This window comes from Lagenorhynchus albirostris, chromosome 4 (genome assembly GCF_949774975.1).
Source record: "Lagenorhynchus albirostris chromosome 4, mLagAlb1.1, whole genome shotgun sequence".
Classification (NCBI taxonomy): Eukaryota; Metazoa; Chordata; class Mammalia; order Artiodactyla; family Delphinidae; genus Lagenorhynchus; species Lagenorhynchus albirostris.
In genome coordinates, this window is record NC_083098.1 from 103,754,227 (window position 1) to 103,775,989 (window position 21,763).

Consider the following 21,763-nt stretch of genomic DNA (forward strand, 5'->3'; position numbering starts at 1 on the left):
TTCAGGGACATAAAGGAAAAGATTGTTATAATGAGTGAACAAATAGGGAATTTCAGCAGAGAAATGAAAACCTTGAAACTAACAGAAATTCTAAAACTGTAAAGTACAATATCCATAATGAAAACCTCATTGGATGGGCTTAACAGCAAATTAAAACCATGAAAGAAAAGTTAATGGCTTGAAGACAGATCAGTAGAAACTGTCTTGTTCAGAGAATTAGGGGAAAAAAAGATTTTTTAAAAATGAAGAGATTCTTCCTGACTCATGAGACAATATGAAATGGTCTAATATGCATGTATTTGGAGCCCAAGAGAAAAAAGGGAAAGAAAATGGAGGAGGAAAAAATATTTGGAAAAATAATGACTGAAAATTCCCCCAAACTGGTGTGGGACAGCAATTTACATACTCAAGAAGCTCAGTGAACTCCCCACAGAATAAATCCAAAGATAACAATGCCTGGGTACACCACAGAAAATCTGCTGGAAAAAAATATATCCCCCCCCAAATCTTAAAGCAATCAACTTTTTAAAAAGACAAATTACAGGGCTTCCCTGGTGGCGCAGTGGTTGAAAGTCCGCCTGCCAATACAGGGGACATGGGTTCGTGCCCCGGTCCAGGAAGATCCCACATGCTGCGGAGCGGCTAGGCCGGTGAGCCATGGCCGTTGAGCCTGCGCGTCCGGAGCCTGTGCTCCGCAATGGGAGAGGCCACAACAGTGAGAGGCCCACGTACCGAAAAAAAAAAAAAAAAAAAAAGACAAATTACATACAGGGGACAGGGGACTTTTCATAAATACTAATGACAATTGACTTCTCGTCAGCTTTCCAGCCTTATTTTCTTCTGAAAGCCAGAAAACTATGGAACAATATCATTAAAGTACTAAAAGGAAAAAAAAAAAACCTGTCAAGTCCAAATTTTAAATCCAGTGAAAACATCCTTCAAAAATGAGACTGAAATAGAACATTTTCAGGTATATAAAAGCTAAGGGAATTTTTCACCAGCTAAGCTGAAGTATGATAAACGTCAATGGAATTTATTAAAGCTGAAAGGAAATTACACCAACTTTAAACATGGATCTACAGGAGAAAACGAAGAGCATCAGAAATGGTAAATGTATAGGTAAATATAAAAAACTACTGTTTTTCCTTAATTTCTTTAAAAGACATCTAACAGCTTAATAATAATAAAAAAAAACATTGTATTTTGGAATTCATAATGCATGTAGTTGAATAATATATGACCACACTAGCACAAAGAACAGGGATTAATGGAATTATTGTGTTATAAGGGACTTATATAAAGAGGTGAAATATTAACTCTAAGTAGGCTGTGATAAGTTAAGGATAGAAATTGTAATCCATAGAGCAACATTAAACATGAATACAAAGAAGAGCTAAAATAAATCCAATAAAAGAACTAAAATGGAATCCTAAAAAATATTTGTCAGGTAAGAAGATAGAAAAAGAAGAACGGAGAAACAATAAGAAAAAGGATTGGGCAAATAGAAAACAAATAGGAAGATATAGATTTAAACCCAACCATTTCAATAATTACTATGTAAATGAAACAAAGACATCAGTAAAAAGAAAGAGATTGCCAGAGAGGATAAAAAGATAAGACATTACTATATGCTGTCTGCAAGAGAGATATTTAAGCATAAAGACACTGTTATTGGCTGAATTGTGCCCCACCCCCCGAATTCATATGTTGAGGCCCTAACCCCCAATATGTTAGAATGTGAATGTATTTAGAGATAGGGCTTTAAATAGATGATTGAGTTAAATGGCGTCATTAGATTGGCCCTCACCCAATATGTCCTTATAAGAAGAGGAGATTAGCACACTGGTAATGCCAACAGAGGGACAATCACATGGGGACACAAGGTGAAGGAAGATAGCTATCTGCAAGCTTCAGAAGAATAGAAGCCTTAGAAGAAGGCTTAGTGAAACCAAACCTGCTGACACCTTGATCGTGGACTTCAAGCCTTCAGAAGTATGAGGAAATGAGTTTCTGCTTTTTAAGCAACCCAGTCTGTGGTATTTTGCATGGCAGCCCTAATACAGGCACAGATAGATTGAAAGTAAAAGGTTAGGAATAGACATACCATGCAAATATGAAACATAAGGAAGCTAATGTGGCTATATTCATATCACAGTAGACTTCAGAACAGGGTGTCTTACCAGGGATTAAAATGGGATATTTCATAAGGGTAAAGGGGTCAATTCATCTGGAGGACATAACAATCCTGAATCTGTATTACCTAATAACAAAGCTTTAAAAATAATGAAGCAAATACTGAGAGAACTAAAGGGAGAAATTCTCAATCACATTTGGAGATTTTGACACCCTTTTCTGAGTATTTGATTGAATGATTAATATCAGCAAGGACATAGAAGACTTGAACTACACTTTTAACTAACTTAATCTAATTGATACCTATAGACAATATGCTGAACAACTACAGAATAAACTTTTGTCAAGGCACCTAAAACATTCACCAATATAGACAAACTAATATTCTTCATGAATGCAAAATCCTCAACAAAATGTTTGAAAATAAAATCAAGCAATATATAAAAAGAATAATACATCATGACCAAGTAGAATTTATCCCAGGAATGCGTGGTTGGTTTAACGTTTGAATGGTAATCATGTAATTCATCACATTAAAAAATAAAGGGAAAAAAGAATCACATTGGGACTTCCCTGGTGGCGCAGTGGTTAAGAATCCACCTCCCAGTGCAGGGGACACAGGTTCGAGTCCTGGTCCAGGAAGATCCCACATGCTACGGAGCAACTAAGTCCTTGTGCCACAACTACTGAGCCTGTGCTCTAGAGCCCGTGAGCCACAACTGCTGAGCCCGAGTGCCACAACTACGGAAGCCCGCATGCCTAGAGCCCGTGCTCTGCAACAAGAGAAGCCACCCAATGAGAAGCCCATGAACCGCAACGAAGAGTAGGCCCTGCTCGCCGCAACTAGAGAAAAGCCCACGCACAGCAACAAAGACCCAAGGCAGCCAAAAATAAAAATAAATAAATAATTTTTAAAAAATTATTAAAAAAAAAGAATCATATCAATAGACGTACAAAAGCATTTGACAAAATTTAACATCCTTTCGTGATAAAAACTCTTCAGTCCATGAAAAGAAGAGAATTTCTTCAACCTGAAAAAGATCATCTATGATAAACTATGTAAACATGCATAATGGTGAAATGTTGAACACGTTCCTCCTAAAATTTGAAACAAGGCAAAAATTCTGCTTTCACTACTTAACATTGTCATGAAGGTCCTAGCCAGTCCTATAAAGCAAGAAAAAGAGCTACAAATTAGAAAGGAAGAATAAAAGTATATTTATTTATAGACAGAATGATCATGATTGAAATATTCAATGTTGTTAAGATCTTAATTTACTCTGAATTGAGCTATAGACTCAGTTCAATCCCATATAAAATCCCAATAGCCCTATTTGTAGGAATAAATAAGCTGTTCTGAATATTCATATGGAAAAGCAAAGGACCTAGATAAAAGAAGAATCTTGAAGAACATAGCTGGAGGACTCAGGCTTTCCTGATTTTAAGACATTATGAAGACATTATGAAGAGTAATAAAGACTATATGGTAGCAGTATATAGATAGACAAATAGATCAATGAAAAACAATGAAGGTTCTGGAAATAGACCTGCACAAAGATGTTAGATTAATTTCTCTTAAAGGTGCTGAGGCAATTTAATAGGGAGAGGAAAAGGTTTTCAACGAATGGTGTTGGAACTGGATAAACATATGAGAAGAAATAAACTTCAACCTCTACCTCACCCCATGCATAAAAATTAATTTGAGATGTTCCTTAGATCTAAACATAAGGTTAAAACTATAATACATAGGAAAATATCTTTGAAAATTTGGGGTAGGAAATGATTTCTTAGGACATGAAAATACTAATCATCAAAAACAATTGATAAATTGGTCTTCATCAAAGTTAAAATGTATGCTCATTAAAAAAAGCCAGAGATAATGAATAGACAAGCCACAGACCTATAAATCAACAATAAAAAGACAAGCATATTTTTTAAATGGACAAAATGTTTGAATAGACACTTCCATAAAAAAGATATATGAATGGCCCATAAGCACATGAATATGTACTCAACATCATTAGTCATTAGTGAAGTGCAACTTAAAACCAGAAGGAAATACCATTTCCCACCTACCAGAATGGCTAAAATTAAAAGGCTGACAGCACAAAATGTTGGCAATGATGTAGAGTGATTGGAACTCTCATGCATTGCTCCTGGGAGTGTGAAATGGTACAACCACTTTGGAAAACCATTTGATAGTTTCCTAAAAAATTAAGCATATACCTACCAGCAATTCCAATTCTAGGTATTTAAGCAAAAGAAATGGGAACATATATCCACAAAAATATTTGTACAAGGATGTTTCTAACAGCTTTATTCATAATAATCCAGAAGTGAAAACAGCTGAAATGTTATCAGTAGGAAAATGGATACACAAATCATGGTGTATTCATGTAATGAAATACTACTCAGCAGCCAAAAGTATGAACTACTGACATTTGCAACAATGTGGTTGAATTCCAGAGACATTATGTAGTACCAGGTGATTCTGTTTGTGTGATGCTTAAGATCAGGCAAAACTAATCTATGGTGATGGAAATCAAAGCGTTGGCTGCCTGTGGATGGTGGATTGACTGGAAGAGGGTGCAGGGAAGTTTTTGGGTAATGAAAATGTTCTATATTTTGATTGGGGTGTTGCTTTTATGGTTGTGTGTATTTGTCAAAACTCATTGAACTGTACACATAATTTCAATAATGTAAACTTTACCTCAATAAAACGTTTTTTAAAATAATAACTGAGCCCTGGGAGAAAGTCTGGTCCCCTCCCCAGGGAAAGTTTACCTGTTCCACACATCCAGCCTGGTGGTGTCACTTATCATTCTTGCTCTAGACTGCTTCACTGTCTATCACCTCTGGCTTCTCCTAACCAGGGCTCAGACCAAGGTATCTCCCCTTTATTGGTCCTTAAATATGGTTATGTTTAGCATAGCTTCCAAAAGTTTGAGGATAACCTAAGAGAATTAGGATGCAGAGAAAGAAAACTTCTCAATTTATTAAATGTTTGATTAATATTTTATGTGATTATTAGCTATGTGACAGACATAATGTTAAGCATTTTTTAAGATATTTACTCTATTAAGCTTTATAACAATCTGTGTGAAAGGTACTATTATTAACCCCGTGTTATGGAAGAGGAAACCCAGACACTTTGAAGAGCTCAGCCAAGGTCACATAACCAGTGTAGTAGAGCTGGAATTTGAACCTGGGCAATCTGGCTCTAGTGTCCATGCTCTTAACCACTTTGCTATGCTGCCCTTAGCATCCTGCCCTTCCTTTCAAGGGTCCCCTCTGTCCATGTTGCTGGGTCTTTTCACCTCTGCCAAGCCAGAGTCCTTATCATGGCCTTTCTTCACAGTCCAGGGCCCTAACTCCCTAACCTCTGGTCCTCTGGCCTGATGTTTTTGCCAGAGGAAGCAAAACGTCATTGAGTCCCAGCAATCTTGGCAGAGATGCCCACCATGTGGCATCCTTTTGCACTGTTAAACAGGATAAATACTTAACTTTACAATCTCAACCAATCACATTGGGATTTCTCAGCTGGTTTAAAAGCCCAGAACTGAGTACAGGAAAGTCTCCTCCAAAAATATTTGTCAGCATCTCTTCTAGAATACAGAAACTACTGGAGCTTTAAACCAGCGTTTTCTTGTTCTTGCTACACACACAAAAAGGCCTATTTATAATCCTCCTATCTATAGCTGGGAACCGCCAGTAAAAGTTTTGAGTGTGCTTTGAAAAGTGTAAAGTACTGTATTCAAGTAAAGCATCATTGTTTTGTTATTTTTTTCCATATGCAGGAAAAGTTGTGAAATTAGACCACAGAGACCTCTTCTTTTGAAGCCCCCAGGGACCCCATATAAGTAACTCTAAGCTCTCAGTCATTTTGACAATTAATCATCATTTATTAAGCACCCACTAAAACAGATGCCAGGTGATTCCAGCTGAATCTTGACAGTATCCCAAGTGCACTAGCACTGAGAATTTGTAGTCAAGTGGCTTTTTAAAGTCCAAGTGAGATGTCTCTCATTCAACTAGCCGCCATCGGAGCTCCCTCCCCCCAGCCCAAGTGGCTGAGATGCTATCAGGGTGACCATGTCATTTCCAGCCTGGTATCTTTTGTGATTTTGGCCTCCATATCTTCAAAGGATCCAAGTGCCCCTCAAGGAGGGAGGTGACCTGCAGCCTCTGCTGGGCTCTTTGCCGAAGGAGAAGGCACCGGAAATCCAGCGTCTGCAGGAGGAGTGGCAGAGCCAGAAGGCCAAATTGCAAGCCCAGGTAGAAGGACAGCCGTGGTGGGGATGCACCCTCATCCTGAGTGAGACCCTACCTCTTCCTTAGTCTTGCAGACAACCTTGGAAATGCATGCAGGGCCTGATTCTTGTTCAAGCTGGGGAGGGTATTCCAGGTCCAGGGTGAGGTGGGATTCTTGGTTCTGTTTATTTATTCATTCAACACCTGCTATGGCTCATGAGCGCCTGCTAGGAGCCAGGAACTCTTCTAGGTGCTTGGATATCGTCAGTGAACAAACCAGACAAAAGTCCTGCATTACAGAGCTTGTATTTTAGCAGAGGAGGTGGATACAGACAAAAAATACTAGACCTAGGAAATAAGCAAAGCACATAGTATATTAGAACATGTTAAGGGCTTCAGGAAAAAGAAAAAAACAGCAGGAGGAAGGAGATTTGGAGGCTGTCTGGTGATGAGAGGGTGCGTATAATGCCAAATAGGGTTGTCAGGGAAAGCTTCTGTAAGAAAGTGAGATTTGGGCACGGGGCGGGGGGCACGCAAGGGAGGCTGCTGTGTAGACCTTTGGAGGGTTTTCTGGTCTCTTGATTTCTCTTGGGTGGCATACGTTCCAGCCTTTCTTCCCTGTTCCCTGGCATCCATGACTCTAGCTGAGGAGCCCCCAGGAGTGCTGGCTGTCCCCGGATTCTTTACGCTTGCAGCTTCTACCCCCCTCAGAGTTCCCTTGGATAGAGGAGGCTCAGCTGGGCTGCGGAGACGTTCAGAAAGCTTTTATATTTAAAGAAAATCCCAGGCGGGGTGAGGGGCACAGCCTGAGGTCGGATGCTCTGGCGGGCAGGTCTCGCAGATGCAGCAGGCTCTGGAGCAGTGCACCAGCAACTACAGGGAGGACCTGCGGGCACTCAAGCAGCTCTCCGACCGCGAGCTCCAGGAGAGCGTCCAGCAGAATCAGGTGGCGAAAGCTCAGCTCGAGGCCACCCACCAGCGAGCGCTCCGCATGCTCGAGAAGGCCAAAAACCAGGAAGTCAAGGTAAGGGTGCTAACGATGACGTCCACTAACTACTACCGAGCACTTGCTGTGCAAGCACCTGCTCGGCGATTTATGAGGTGCCTTATATACGTTATCTCCAGTCCCCACAATCATCTTACGAGGTCATTATTATCATATTCTCTTTCTGGTTGAGGAAAGAGGCTCAGAGAGGTTCAGTAACTTGCTCAGGGTCACACAGCTAGTAAGTGGCAAGACAAGGATTCAGACTCAGGTCCCTTGAGCTTCTGGTACTGCTTTTCCCCATCTGCCCATGATCTTGATATTGTAAGAACAACTTTCTTTCATGACTTGGGCAATGTTATGCATGATGTGTGCTAAGGAGTCAGGCTCAGCCTGGCAGCTGAAAAGAGGAGGGCAGCCCAGAGTTGAGAAAGACCAGCTCAGCAGAAATAGACCTTCCGAAGGGCTTGGAAAACAATGATGACCTCGGCGATATGTAATCAGCAGGGAGGATCAGGCCCATTTCACCTGTCACCTCTACCTTCTGCTTTCTCAGAAGGCCTTCCCTCCCTGCTGTCTCAGGAGATGGGCTCCTACTCTTACTGTTACAGATAGCACACTGTCACCACGGGCTTCACACAGCAGGCTGGCTTCACACGCTAATTCCCTCTTTATATGATCAAATTCACCAAACTGGAAGCCCCTTGAAACCAGGAACCATCTCCACCTGTCCATTACCGAATCCTCTCCTAGCTCATAGTAGCTAGATACTCAAGGGTCTCACTGAATTAAAGCCTCAAGTTTAATTTCCCCTTCTATAAATTGGGGATATTGAGACCCACTTCTTTGAGATGTCAAGATGATTAAATGAAAAAACGTGGGAGTTCTGGTTTTAAGGTGGCAAAATAAAGACTTCTGAATTCTTTCCTATTGGAAATGCTCTAAAAAACCAGTAAAGACACACAGCAGAAGCATATTCTGTTCAGATGAAGCTGGGAGACATCTGTACCCTTGAACCACAATATATGAGGACAGGAAACAAATGGAGACATAGTATATGACCGTGTAGAGCAGAGAGGCTCCAACCAAAGTGCCTGAAGACAGAGAAGGACGAGAATCAAGCTGACAGTGGAACTCAGAGAAGCCAGGAATTGGAGGCACCAGTTGAAACAGAAGGCAAGAGTGAGGTGGAGGGTATGACTCACCTAGAAGCCCAGATTCCCAGCTTACCCAGCACAGTCAGCCAATTACCTCTGTCTTATTTAAGGACAAGAGATTGGGGTGGGGGGCAGCAATTCCTGGGTAAACTAAGCCAGAGAGACTCTGAATTAGGAAGTACCAGTCACAGAGGCTGGGATGAGGCTCATCTGAGACTAAGTTTAGGTGAAAATCTGTGTACTGAACCATTCGGTGGACTACAGTCACCTCTGTCACACCCCCAGCAATGCTTTCTCTGCTCAGCTCCAGAAAACAAGCAGCTAGAACCGAGATCCCCAGAGGAACTCACCATCCAACAGATGCCCCCCTGCTGCACCACCCCAGGTACAGATGGAGTTTCTGATTATCCTTCAGTGCCCACTCTTAAATATGAAGAGACAGCAGAAGATTACTAAACTTTCGAGGAAGTCTCTAATGGGAGAGTGGGAATCCAAGATTATCAAGAGGAAAAGAATGAACTCAGAGGAAATGGCTAATGCGGGGAACAGAAAAAAAAATTCGATGAGGATTGATGTCCTCAGAATTAAGAGATGAGATTTGCATCCATGAAACAAGGACAACATGTTATTTGCAAAGGAGGGGGCAATTAGAGCAAGAAAGAGTTCTTTTAAAATAAAAAACAGGATAGCAGAAAACTTAAAAATCAGTAAATGAGTTGAAATATAGAAAATGAAGAAACCTTCCAGACAGCAAAGTAGAAAGACAAAGAAATGGATGATGGGAGAGAAGGAACCAGAAGTGTAGAAACACAATCCAGGAGGCTGATATCTAGCAAATAGGAGTTCCGGAAAGAGATCATAGAGGGGAGGAGGTTTTCAAAGAAATAACAGAATGAAATTCCTATAAGGAAATGAAAAAGACCCGGCCCAGGCTTGTCTTGAAACTTCAGAACACCAAGGAAACAGAAGAAATTCTAAAAGCTCCCAACGAGGAAAACTGGTACCAGCCTCAAAGTACTTGAATCCACATGTCACCAGACATCTCAACAGCAACAGGGAAGCAAGAAGATCATGAAGCAATTTTGAGAAATTCAATTAAAACCATTAGCAAGAGTGAAAATTGAATAAAAATATATCAGACAAATGAAATATTAGGACATTTACCTTCTGTTATCAGTTTATGCCTCTCAGCTCTTGATGCCTGCTTGCAATAATGATCTGGATTCTTTAAGCATTTCTCCTCCTTTACAGAGAGCACAGTGTTAAGCTTTGCCAGTAGAAGGCGCTGGAGGCACCTTGCAGGAAGAAGGAGGCTTCTCTTCCTGGTTCCGGCAGTTGCATTTTTGCTCTGTTTCTGGCTTCTGTTGCACGGTTGAACAGAGTTCTGGGTGTGTGAGGACATCGGGTGATACTCCCCCAGTGACTTCACGGTGATCTCGTAGCCCTGGTCCAGGCCCAGTGACTACCATCCTGTGGCCTGCCGATGTGGACACCACAGACTCCATCCTCACACCTGCACACCCTGACTCTTGCTGGGCTCCTGCCTGTTGGCTGCTGTTGCCTGCACCCCAGAAGTTTGTTTCTTGCAACGCTCCCAAGGCAAACACTGTTCCCTCTGGCCCTCATACCTGCATTGGTGCCCCCGTGCCCTCTGGGCACCTGCCCATCTGTGGCTCACCAGCGCTGTGGAGGGTTACTCCTGCTTGACTCTGGCCTGGGCAACCTGGTGATCTCCATCTGTGAGCTGCCACCACACCTTCTCCAACAAGGTCTAGATCCCAGGCTGGCGAAGGGCTCCCTCTTCCAAGCTTTCCCTTTCTTGAATGCTCTCCCTCAGCCTCAGGATACCCTTCAGAGTTCTCTTTGCATCTTTACAGTTAACTCTTCTATCAGAGCTTAATAGTTCTTTAGACTCAGTTTCCCTTGTTTAAATTACTGTGTGGTTTCTGTCTCCTGTTGGACCCATACATCTTCCATACACTTTTCCTTAGAAAGTTCCTTGAAGAATATCCCACCAAAACAAGGGAGCAAATCAAGAAAGAGGAAAGAAAACGGATCTAGGCTACAGAGAATCCAACACAGGAGAAGGAAGGTTTTAGGAGCCCAGCTATGCCACTGGCTGAGGGAACAACTCAGTCTAGACTGGAGCATGATGACTGAGGGCTCTTGAAGAGATGCCTCCGAGGAAAAATAGACCTGGTGGTTTCTCTGACCGATTTGGCCATGTGAAAGATTGTAGTGAAAGTATTTTACAAAGCTTTTAGAGGTTGTAGGAAGACTTAGCCAAATATCCAAAGAAAACTAAGCAAATGAAAAATGCAGTAGTTATTAATGCAAGGAAAAACAAAACTATGTATAAGGTAGATTTTAATATTATAGTTCATTTAGCTCAGCAGTAAATGGTACTTACTCACAAGAAGGATAAATACTGAATATATTTTACTGTATTTAAAAAAGCAAGATAACTGTATATAAGGAATGGAAGGGGAAGAATGTATGAGACCAAAATCCTCATCCACCATAATGGGAAGACAATTCATAATTTCTAAAATAATCAAGATAGAGTGGGGCTTCCCTGGTGGCGCAGTGGTTGAGAGTCCGCCTGCCGATGCAGGGGACGTGGGTTCGTGCTCCGGTCTGGGAGGATCCCACATGCCGCGGAGCGGCTGGGCCTGTGAGCCATGGCCGCTGAGCCTGCGCATCCAGAGCCTGTGCTCCGCAATGGGAGAGGCCACAACAGTGAGAGGCCCGCATACTGCAAAAAAAAAAAAAAGAGCAGAAGGAAGGTACTATCTTGTTAATGGCGGTAAATATCAGAAGAAAGAACTACAGGAGTTGCCAGTGGCTGCCTCCAGTGGGCAGGATGCAGAAGGAGGAAGAAAGAGGACTAAGAGGTGCTGGTTTTCCTTTTTTGAAAATATTAGATTCTTTATACTTTGTGCATGTATTGCCCCAATAAAAATATAAAATAGGCTTTTTAAAAAAAGCAAAGAAAAAAGAAATGAGATCATGCAATGTGGACTGCTTGGCACTTAGTAGGTGTTCAAAATTTGTGAGTTCTGGGACTTCCCTGGTAGCACAGGGGTTAAGAATCTGCCTGCCAATGCAGGGGACACGGGTTCAAGCCCTGGTCCAAGAAGTTCCCACATGCTGTGGAGCAACTAAGCCCATGCGCCACAACTACTGAGCCTGTGAGCCACAACTACTGAAGCCCGCGTGCCTAGAGCCCATGCTCCGCAACAAGAGAAGCCACCGCAATGAGAAGTCCGCGCACGGCAATGAAGAGTAGCCCCCGCTCGCCGCAACTAGAGAAAGCCCACACGCAGCAATGGAGACCCAATGTAGCCAAAAATAAATAAATAAATAAATTTATAAAATTTGTGAGTTCCTTCTCTTCCTTTATTCTCTTAAATCTTTTTCCAGGTTGGCTTGCAATCTATAAGAGCTCAGGCTGCCGAGATTCCCAGGTTATTTGCTGCTGGGTGGGTTGGCCTGAGCTTTACCCCTCCAGGCTTTAGGCCTCAATCTCCTGCAGGAGGCAGAGGAAGCACAGAGGGCTGGCCCACCTGCAAGGGAGGTGTCCCAGGGCCTCCAACTGATTGGAGGAAGGAAGATCTGGTGGTGGGAGAGGGGGAGGGTGCTCTGCCCATTGGGGGGACCCTGCGGTTCTAAGCCCCAGTCCCTGGTCACCCTGGAACCAGATTCACGGGGTCTTTATTGCTGGCTCCAGTCTGCATGGGATGGTTCCAGAATGAGACAAAAGAGACAGGTTGCAGTTCTCGTTGGAGATGGCAGACATCTGGTCATTCCTAACACAGAATAGTGATTAAGAGTGGGATGCCTGGGTTCAAATCCTGGGTCTGCCACTTAAGAGGAAAGAGAGCTTAGGCTTCCTTGTGCCTCAGGTTCCTCATTTATAAAATGATGGCTAATAGTATGTACCACATAGGACCACTGAGAGCGTCAAAAGAGATAATCCACGTAAAGTGCTTAGAACAGTACATGACCGAATAAGAGCTTGTCTTAGTCTGTTCAGGCTGCTCTAACAGAATAACACAGGCTGAGTGGCTTATAAACAACAGAAATTTACTTCCCACAGTTCTGGAGGCTGGAAGTCCAAGTCTCAGACTCGGACAGATATGGGGTGTGTTGAGAGCCTGCTTCCTGGCTCATAGATGGCCATCTTCTCACTATAACCTTACATGGCGGAAGAGGAAGGGAGCTCTCTCTGAGGTCTCTTGTATAAGGGCACTCATCCCATTCACGAGGGCTCCACCATCACGACCTAAGCACCTCCCAGAGGCCCCACCTCCTAATTCCATCACATTGGGGAATAGGTTTCAACATATGAATTTTGGGGGTGGGGGGACACAAACATTCAGTCCATAGAAGAGCTCAATTTTAAGATCCACTCTTCTTACTCATGCTCTATTGAGCATTTACCTTGAGCTACCATCGTGCTAAACTCGGGAAATACGAAGATGATTAATACAGTCTGCCCATAAAGAGCTCACCTCTAAGGGGAAAGGCAGCCACTCAAACAGGTTGCTGTAATTCAGTAAATTGGAGCCATGAGATGGCCGCGCATGGTATTTTGGGAGCACAGGGGAAGGAGACTTTATATAGGATGGAACATGGAGAGTTGGGGGTGAAGTCAGGCCGCTTAGGAGGCCCCAAACCAGCCACAACAAGAGCAAGGCAAACAAGAGGCTAGAGCAATTTGCTAGGGATGAGTGTCTGACTTGATATAAAATCTGGCAGCTAAACCCTGCATGGTCTTCACTGCCAAGGGCTTCTGAGCCGGAAGGCAGGCAGGGCTGACCTGAAGACGCCGGGTCAGAGTGAGAGAGTTTGGCTCCATCTTTTACAAACCTTTGCTTCAATCTCTCCATTCACATTCCCCGAGGGATAAAAAGGTCACCAGTTGGAGTTCTCTGAGCCTTGCAGCAAGTGCAAGAGGAGGAGAGTATCGGAGAGTTTGAAAAGTGCAAGACTTTTCTGTCTTATTAAACTCAACAGGGGATGACTGAGTTTCCCACGAGAGGAGTTAAGACCGTTTTTCCCCATTTGCTGGGGAGCAGCAAAGCAAAGACGCTGCGGTCTTCAGGTAGCTGCCTTGCCTGCTCACCCCTAATGGGAGCCTCATGCATTTGCCGCAGTCCTATTTCTCATTGTTCCCAGGGGCTGCATGAGGGAGCGGGTAGGGCTTGGGCCCTGGACGCCGCCGCCCATGGGTCACACTCCTGCCCCCGCCACTACCTGTCTTCAGTCATGGCGCTTCACCTTTCCGAGCTTCTTTCCTCCTAATCCTGCATCTTTTCTGTGTGACCTTGGGAAAGCTAATTCATCCCTCCCAGCCTCAGTTTCCTCACCTGAAGAGTGGTATGTGATACTGGAACTCTCTGTTGCCAAAAAAAGAGAAACTATTAGTTTCTTACTGCTGCTGTAGCAAAATTACCACAAACTTGGTGGCCGAACACAGCACAAATTTATTATCTGACAGTTCTGGAAGCCGGAAGTCAGAAATCCTAAAATCAAGGTGTTGGCAGGGCTGTGTCCCTTCTAAGGGCCCTATAGGGGAGAATGTGTTTTCTTGCTTTTCCTATAGCCCGTGTCTGTCTGTCTCTTTCCTGCTCTCTTCCTCCTAACACCAAATTCCCAACGATTGGCCCAGCTTGGAACAGGTGTCCACTCTGGTCCAGTCAGCTGTGAACAGGGGTTAGGTTCACACAGCACAAAATGGCTGCTGTGGCCAGGCCATCACTGTCATTCCAGATGGGCAGGGGAGCATTCGCTGTAGCCTGATAAGCCCTCCATCAGGGAGTGGCGAGTGCTCAGGGCGGGGGCCCCAGCACAGAGGAGGAGCTAGGCAAAAGGGACAGGTCTCCCCTCTGTGCCCACTTCCATGCCTCCTTCCTCCCACTTTTGCCCACAGGCCACAGAGGAGCGCTTGAAGAAGGAATCCAGCCGCAGCCTCCAGATCCAGCACCAGGCGCACCGGCTAGAACTACAGGCCTTGGAGGAGAAGGCCCAGCAAGAGCTCCAGGGAGAGCTGGAGAGGATGCAGGCTCAGCAGGCGCTGTTGCTAGGTACGCAGCCGGCTGTGCACTCAGCAGGGTTCACACGCGGAAACCAGGGGCAGCAGGGGGCCCAGGGGTAGGGGCCGGGGTGACTCTCCCGGCTCTGACACCAACAAGATGTGAGATGTGGGACAGGTTGCCCTCAGCCTCATTTTCCTTTTCTATAAAGTGGAGTTACACTTGTCCTTCCATCATAGAAGCATTGTATGGATTTGATGAGATACTAAATATAAAATGCTTAGCGTATAGCATGAGCCCAGTGAGTGCAGATAATATCATTGTCATTACTGAACATAAGCCAGATCTCTGAGCCTTCGTGAGAGTTTCATGAGATAACCTCAAACGCTCATTTCTGAAGATTTCTGCAGATTTGGGGACTTAGGCCCCCAGGCTCCTTGCTGTTCCCTGTCCCTGCATTATCCCCAGCATGAAACTCACCTCCTCTTCAGTTTCTACAGCAAAAACCTGTCACACAAAGCATTCTAGAAGTTTCCAGAGGCAGTAAAGATCTCCAGAGCTAAATTGTCTGGGCTTGAAGTCTGACTCCAGTGCTCACTAGCTGTGTGACCTCAGGCGAGTTACTTAACTGCTCTGTGATGCAGTTGCTCATCTGTAAAATGGGAATAATAATAGTATCCACCTCATTGGGCTGTTATTAGAATTATGTGAGTATATACATGGGAAGAATAGAGCCTGGTACATGGTAAATGCTATGTAAATGTTCACTGTCATTATTGTTGAATATTCCAACTTTGCACGGCTGACTCTAAGGGCCTCTCTCCATTTTTGTAGATCATCTCTCTCCCTCATTTTCTCTTTTACTCTCATCTTCTTTTTCACTCTTAAGAGCAAGACCAATGCCCTTCTTATTTCATGCCTAGCATGCAAGACCATATTGACTTTTTTTTTTTTTTTTTGCGGTACGCGGGCCTCTCACTGCTGTGGCCTCTCCCATTGCGGAGCTCCAGACGCGCAGGCTCAGCGGCCATGGCTCACGGGCCCAGCCGCTCTGCGGCATGTGGGATCTTCCCGGACCGGGGCATGAACCCATGTCCCCTGCATCATCAGGCAGACTCTCAACCACTGCACCACCAGGGAAGCCCCATATTGACCTTTTAAAATACTTCTTCAATCCCAGACAGGGCTCTCCTTAAGAGAATTCTGGGAAGAGCATTTTCTTTACCTCCATAAGTGAATAAGTTCTACCTGCTGCTTGGTTGAGTTTTCATTATACAGTATGTCCTGTTCACTGCATGTCAGCACGTCAGCTCTGCACGTTTCCGGATGAAGGAGAGAGAGAGAGAGTCCCACAGATTTCCTAGTTAGCAGCTACCCTGGAATGAGGCGACCATGTGGGAAATGCTAAAGTTAGCAGCATCTAAAGGAAACGTGGGCTTCACTGGTATGAAGCATCAGAATACATTAAACTTTTCTATGTGTTTAAATACTGTCCTTTTCAGAGAACCTTAGTAAACTTATGGGAAATCTTTTACAACAATACGCTTTCACAATATCATTAATTTTCACTCTAAACATCATTTATTTGTTTTACAAATATATGTTGAGCACTTGCTTTGTACTACAGTCTGTACTGGGTATCTTATGGCCTCTAGGATTATTGGAACAATGTTTCAAAAGTAATTTGCAATAACTAAAATATGGTCTCAGAAGTCCATAATAGAAAATAAAGTATCAAGTTTACTAGCACTTGAAAATCATCTTCTCTTTAAAATTTAATAGCTTGGACTTCCATGGTGGCGCAGTGGTTAAGAAACCGCCTGCCAATGCAGGGGACACAGGTTTGAGCCCTGGTCCGGGAAGATCCCACATGCTGCGGAGCACCTAAGCCCGTGTGACACAGCTACTGAGCCTGCGCTCTAGGTCCCGTGAGCCACAACTACTGCAGCCCGCGCGCCTAGAGCCCGTGCTCCGCAACAAGAGAAGCCACCGCAATGAAAACCCCGCACGCGGCAACAAAAGGTAGCCCCCACTCGCCGCAACCAGAGAAAGCCCGCGCACAGCAAAGAAGACCCAACGCAGCCAAAAAATAAACTAATTAATTAATAGCTCACTGAATAGTGTCTACTCCATCAGAGAATATTCTTTTTCAAATGATTGTTTTCTTTGCCTTTTGATCATGCTGGTAAGCGTTACACTATCAGAAATCACCTACTAACCTCAGAGGAGAAATTCGAGTTTCTGGCTCTACTGGTCCCTGAGTTAAGGAGGGCATGTACATTTCTCCTGAATGATTCTGGTTTTAATCATGATCCTGTTGGGATGACATGCCATCTCCCACCTTCACAATCCAGCTGGGACCTTACATCCATGAGAAGTAGAACCTGTGAATGTTTTGTCTCCTTAAGTATTGGCACAAATATCAACATTTCCGATTTGAGACCCGCACCCCCAGAAGAGGCCACTGGGTCATTTGCTAATTCCCTGTTCTTCTTAGTTTTCTGACTTGGTGCTGAGGCCAGGTGTTGCCTCGGGGTTCAGCTCTGGACCCAGGCTGTCCCACCCTGACCCACCACCCGTCCTAACTAACCAGCAATGGCGAAGCAGGTGGTCCCAAGGGAAGAAGAACCATGGAAAGTGTTGAATTAGCAGGGTGGCTCTGGGCTACTTACTCAGCTTCTCTGAGGCTCTGTTCCCTCGTCATAAAATGGGAGGGATAATACTGGATAGGATGGTAGTAGGGCTTAACTGAGAACAGTTTTCAAGGGTTTAGCACATTTAGTGCTCTATACATGGTATTGTTGTTACTGTTCTCTTGAAATACGTAAGTAAGTTTGGGGAACTCGAACCAGCGCCTGCAGCAGCTCCCCACTGCAGCCCACCCCAGAGACTGTGGTCCCTGCAGAAGAGACTTTGGCCTCACCGTGCTCCTGACTTTCCGATGCTCTTCCTTTTGCAGAGGCCCTGAGGCAGGAGCTGGCGGAGCAGCGGGCTGCCTGCTCTGAGCATCAGAAGGACTTGGAAGCGCTGCAGGCTGAGCTGAGGGCCCCAGGCAGTGTGGGCAAGCGACAGGCCATCAGCCAGTGTCCAGGGGACATCGAGGACCGTGCCAGCACTGCAGAGGTCAGCACCCCTGCCCTGCCCATGCCACACCCTTCTTGGAGCAGTGTCAGGGAGAGGCTCTGGGTGCTCGGTCACCCCCTGTCTGAAGGGGGAAAGACCCTGTCTTCCACAGGCCTGGAGGGGACACGATGAGCCTGCAGGCTCCCATCTTTGGAAAGCAAAAACAAGTTTTAAGTGCAGCGTGTTATTTTAAATGCAGATGCAGTGGGATCTCAGGGTGTTGGTGCCAGACAGGGTCCGTCCTGTAGACCTGCAGAGAGTTTCTCAGAACACCTCCCCAGACAGACTCCCTGTCTAGACCTCCCTGTTCCTGTGAGGACAGGTGAGCTTGTCACCAAAGGTCCGTGCTGACTCTCCTTGAACTTTCTGGTCAGACTCGGCCCATCATCCCCCTCCTTGCCCTCCATAATTCCTACCTTGCTGGGCAGCACAGGGACCTCCTAACAACCCAGGCCTCTCTCCCTAGCCCACCACATACGGCTTCAGGTATTCATCTAAAGTGCATCTGTGTAAAGCCTTCAGTGGCTCCCTACTGCTATGAGAATAAGCTCCCAATGGTCAGTCTGGCATTGAAAAGCCTTTACCCACTGGCTGCATATCCCCCTCTGCTCTAAATGCAGGCTCTGCAGCCTGCCTCACTGCCTTTGCATATGCCCTGCCCCCTGCCTGGGACCCCTTCCTCCCTCTCCAGTGCCCAGCTGATCCTTCAGTGCCCAGTCGATCCCTCCATGCTACGAGCCTCCCCTCCACACCCGTGACCTCTACCCTATTCGCTTCTGGAGCACTTCCTGTTGCAGTAGCTCAGCTGGCACCCGCCTCTCCTGCCTGTCCTGTTGGAGACCCGTCGCCTCATGGATGCCCTTGTTTCCTCGCCTGGACTAGGCATCCTTTGAGAACAAGCCATGTCTGCTTCACCTCGTCCCCCAGCCCCACCCCCAGTGCTCGGCACACAGCTCTGCACACAGCAGAGTCTCTACCAGGGTGTGCAGCCGGCCGCGATTAGCTGGTGTCCCAGCCCTGCTGAAGATCGCAGGAACATGGGGATGGTTCATTCCAGATTTTGCTGGTACTGAGAACCTGAAGACGATTTCTGTGTTTAATGAGAATTATTAACCAATGATGTATCACGATGAATTCAGCTCGGTTGGTAAAGTCTAGCAGAGGGAAAACAGAATATGATCCATTAAATGTTCTAGGTTGGTGGAGGACACCTGGACCTGTGGAAGGAGATGGGGGAGTGTGGGATGGTGACAGCTGGTGGCTGGAGGGCCCAATATTGGGCCCTCTGCAATGAATGACAGACTTGCCTGAGGGCTATGGATAAAGACCCGGGCTGGGTAGATGAGACAGTACCTGGTCATCCACATCCAATCCTCACCTACACCTCACTGGAGGGAAGCTCTGAACCCTCCGGGAGGAACAGCAAGGCCCTGGGTGATATCCCACACAGAGAAGAAGTATATCCACAAGAAGTAACAGCCCCAGGCAGCAGGAGTGAAAGGGGGGTGCAATGTCAGGATGCATTCCCAGCGTGGCCACCACTGCAGGTAAGTGGTGTTGCATCCACTGGGATCTTCTGAGGAGCCCCATGAAATAATTCTCAGATCTGTCGCAGCCAAGTACAGAGGGGGATGCACTTATCCAGCAGCTTCTCTCTCCCACTAGTCAAGGGTGGTCCCACAGGACTTTAACCAGGCTCTTCAGGTCGTGCAGGTGTGAGTGCCAGGTGGTGCCCATGGGCATCCCACACTATGCAAACCCCAGGGCTGGAAGCAAGAGGTACGGGGCCTAGGCCACACATGCTCCCTGTGCAATGCTGTTCAGTCTTTGGAAGGAACAGATGCACAAACCTTCAGGCATGTTTGCATGGACTTGAAAACTGCTACATTCACTAATCGGGGATTAACCCTGACCCCATTTAATGGTGGATATCAGTCTTTGTATTTCTGTCGGAACCATTGACATTCAAGCATCATTTCGTAGCAAGCACTCATTTGGCACCTGCTGAATCCCAGCCACTGTGCTAGGTGCTATAGGATTGGGAAGATGAAGAGGAGATGGCTCCTTCCCGGAACAGCTGCTGGTCTGGTGGAGGAAACCAGCATTTCAACAAATCAGTGCACTTCATTATAACCTCCACACGGAGAGGATCTAGCTCTCAGAGAAGAGAAAGCTTGTCGCCTCTCCCCTGAGGGGTTGAGAAGGCATCACCAAGGCAGGAATGGTTGGGTGTGGAAGGCACCCTAGGTAAAGAGTCGGGCAAGGGCAAGTGCGGGGCAGTGGATTACAACTGTGGTGGCCTTAGAGTCACCTGGGAAGCTTTTTCAAAAGACACAGGGCTGGGATGTACCCAGGCCCGCTGTATCAGAATCCTGTGAGGTGATGTGACAGATTGTTATTGTTCAGCAGACATTCACTCTCCCCTTCCTCTGCCCTGTGTGGCTTCACCCCAAATTCACACGTTGAAGCCCTAACCACCAATATGATGGAATTTGGGAATGAGACCTTTGGGGGGTAATTAGTGAATTAGTGTCCTAACAAGAAGCAGCTCAGACATCCTACCCCCTCCCCCCCCACTCCACACAGGTGCAGTGTTGGGCTTGTTTTCATTTAAGCCACATTCTTGGCTCACCAGCATTATTAGACTTTTTGAGGCCCACATTTGGCCAACTCTCAAAGCAGAAAACTTTAAGAGACTAGACGTGAGCTCCTGAATCAGGAGCCCGATTTGGGTTCCAGGCTGGGTCTTTGCCGCGGCACATCTCTGGCCCTTGTCTGCCATTGCGCCTCCTGCAAACGGCTCTTCTGGCTGCTTTCTCCCTAGGAGGGGGGCGGTCCGGGCCAGGCGGGCTCCCCGACGAGCAAGGGCGCCGCCGAGCAGGAGCCCAGCGAGGGATGCGGCCTCTGGGAGGAGAACTCGCAGCTCCAGGAAACAGTGCGGCGGCTGCGGGCCGAGGTGGAACAGCAGCGGCAGGAGGCGCTGCAGCTCCGCAACCAGCGCAGGTAGGTCTGCGGGTCGGGGCTTCTCTCCTTTGCCCCTTGGCGAGCCTCTGGGATCTAAGATTGGGTTGCACCCTTGGCATCTTCCCAAAGAAAGGTCTCCCGAGTACGCCAGCACTTCACTGATGTTACTCCTTTGACCCATGGAAAGTATCAGTGGTCTAGGAATTCTAGATCTCGAAACGCCTAGGGTTAGCCCTGAAATGGGGGGAGGGGTACCCTGTTTCCCTACAGATCAGAGAATCTATGGAATCAAACTTAACGATGCCAAAAGTATCCTCAAAACTAGCCTTAGGGAGTCAGTGCAGTGGAATAGTTAAGACAGTTCTGTTTGCTCTTAACTAGCTGTGTGACCTTGGGCGAGTCTGCGAATCTCTCCAAGACCCTGCCCTTACCTGTAAAAAGTAGAAAACACCACCCCTTCTCAGGGCTGTTGTAGAATGCAGTGAAATGTATAGGAAGATGCTTAGCACTGACCCTGGTACTCGGTAAGTTGTGGTGGCAACTCTGATTTCCTTGTCCAGGCTGGATAGTCTTTTATCAAGTCCTGAATTCATGGCCTTTTTTTCCCTGGCTGGAAAGTTTATAACTACAACTTTAATTTCATTAATAGATATAGGACTTTTCAAGTTATCTGTTTCTTCCTGAGTGAGCTTTGGTAGTTTGTATCTTTGAAGGCATTTGTCCATTTCATCCCAGAGTTTGAATGTTCCAGTCCCTGGCGTAAAGTTCACGTGAAAGTAGGCCTGAGGCTCATCTGAGAAACAGCCATGAATCCACCTGGCCAAGGTGGAGCACCTTAAATTCAGTTAGAGACTCACCATGTGACACTGGAATAAGGAGACTGGACCAGAGTAGGGGCTCCTAACCATTTCCAATTATAGCCCCCTCCAGGTGAGGAAAACGATGTCCCTCTCCTGGAGAAGGATATCATCACACAAAAATATGCATGTACTTTCAGAAGGTGTCAGGCCCCCTGAGGCTGGTCTGAGGATCCCTTAGTGCCCCACCCCAAGGTTAAGAAAAGTGATAGCTGATGGTCGAACATACGCTTTGTGCCACGGGCTGTTCTGGAC

The 21,763-nt window shown here is 45.9% G+C and overlaps 1 protein-coding gene across 1 annotated transcript in view; it reads left to right on the forward strand.

The window, feature by feature from the left end:
- FAM184B (family with sequence similarity 184 member B) overlaps positions 1-21,763 on the forward strand; it is a 114,182-nt gene that overhangs the window by 83,644 nt on the left and 8,775 nt on the right. The window contains exons 9-13 of the mRNA XM_060148454.1: positions 6,279-6,408; positions 7,217-7,408; positions 14,462-14,615; positions 17,524-17,687; positions 20,512-20,690. Coding sequence (XP_060004437.1) covers positions 6,279-6,408; positions 7,217-7,408; positions 14,462-14,615; positions 17,524-17,687; positions 20,512-20,690 — 819 coding nt within the window. The remainder of the gene's footprint in view (positions 1-6,278; positions 6,409-7,216; positions 7,409-14,461; positions 14,616-17,523; positions 17,688-20,511; positions 20,691-21,763) is intronic.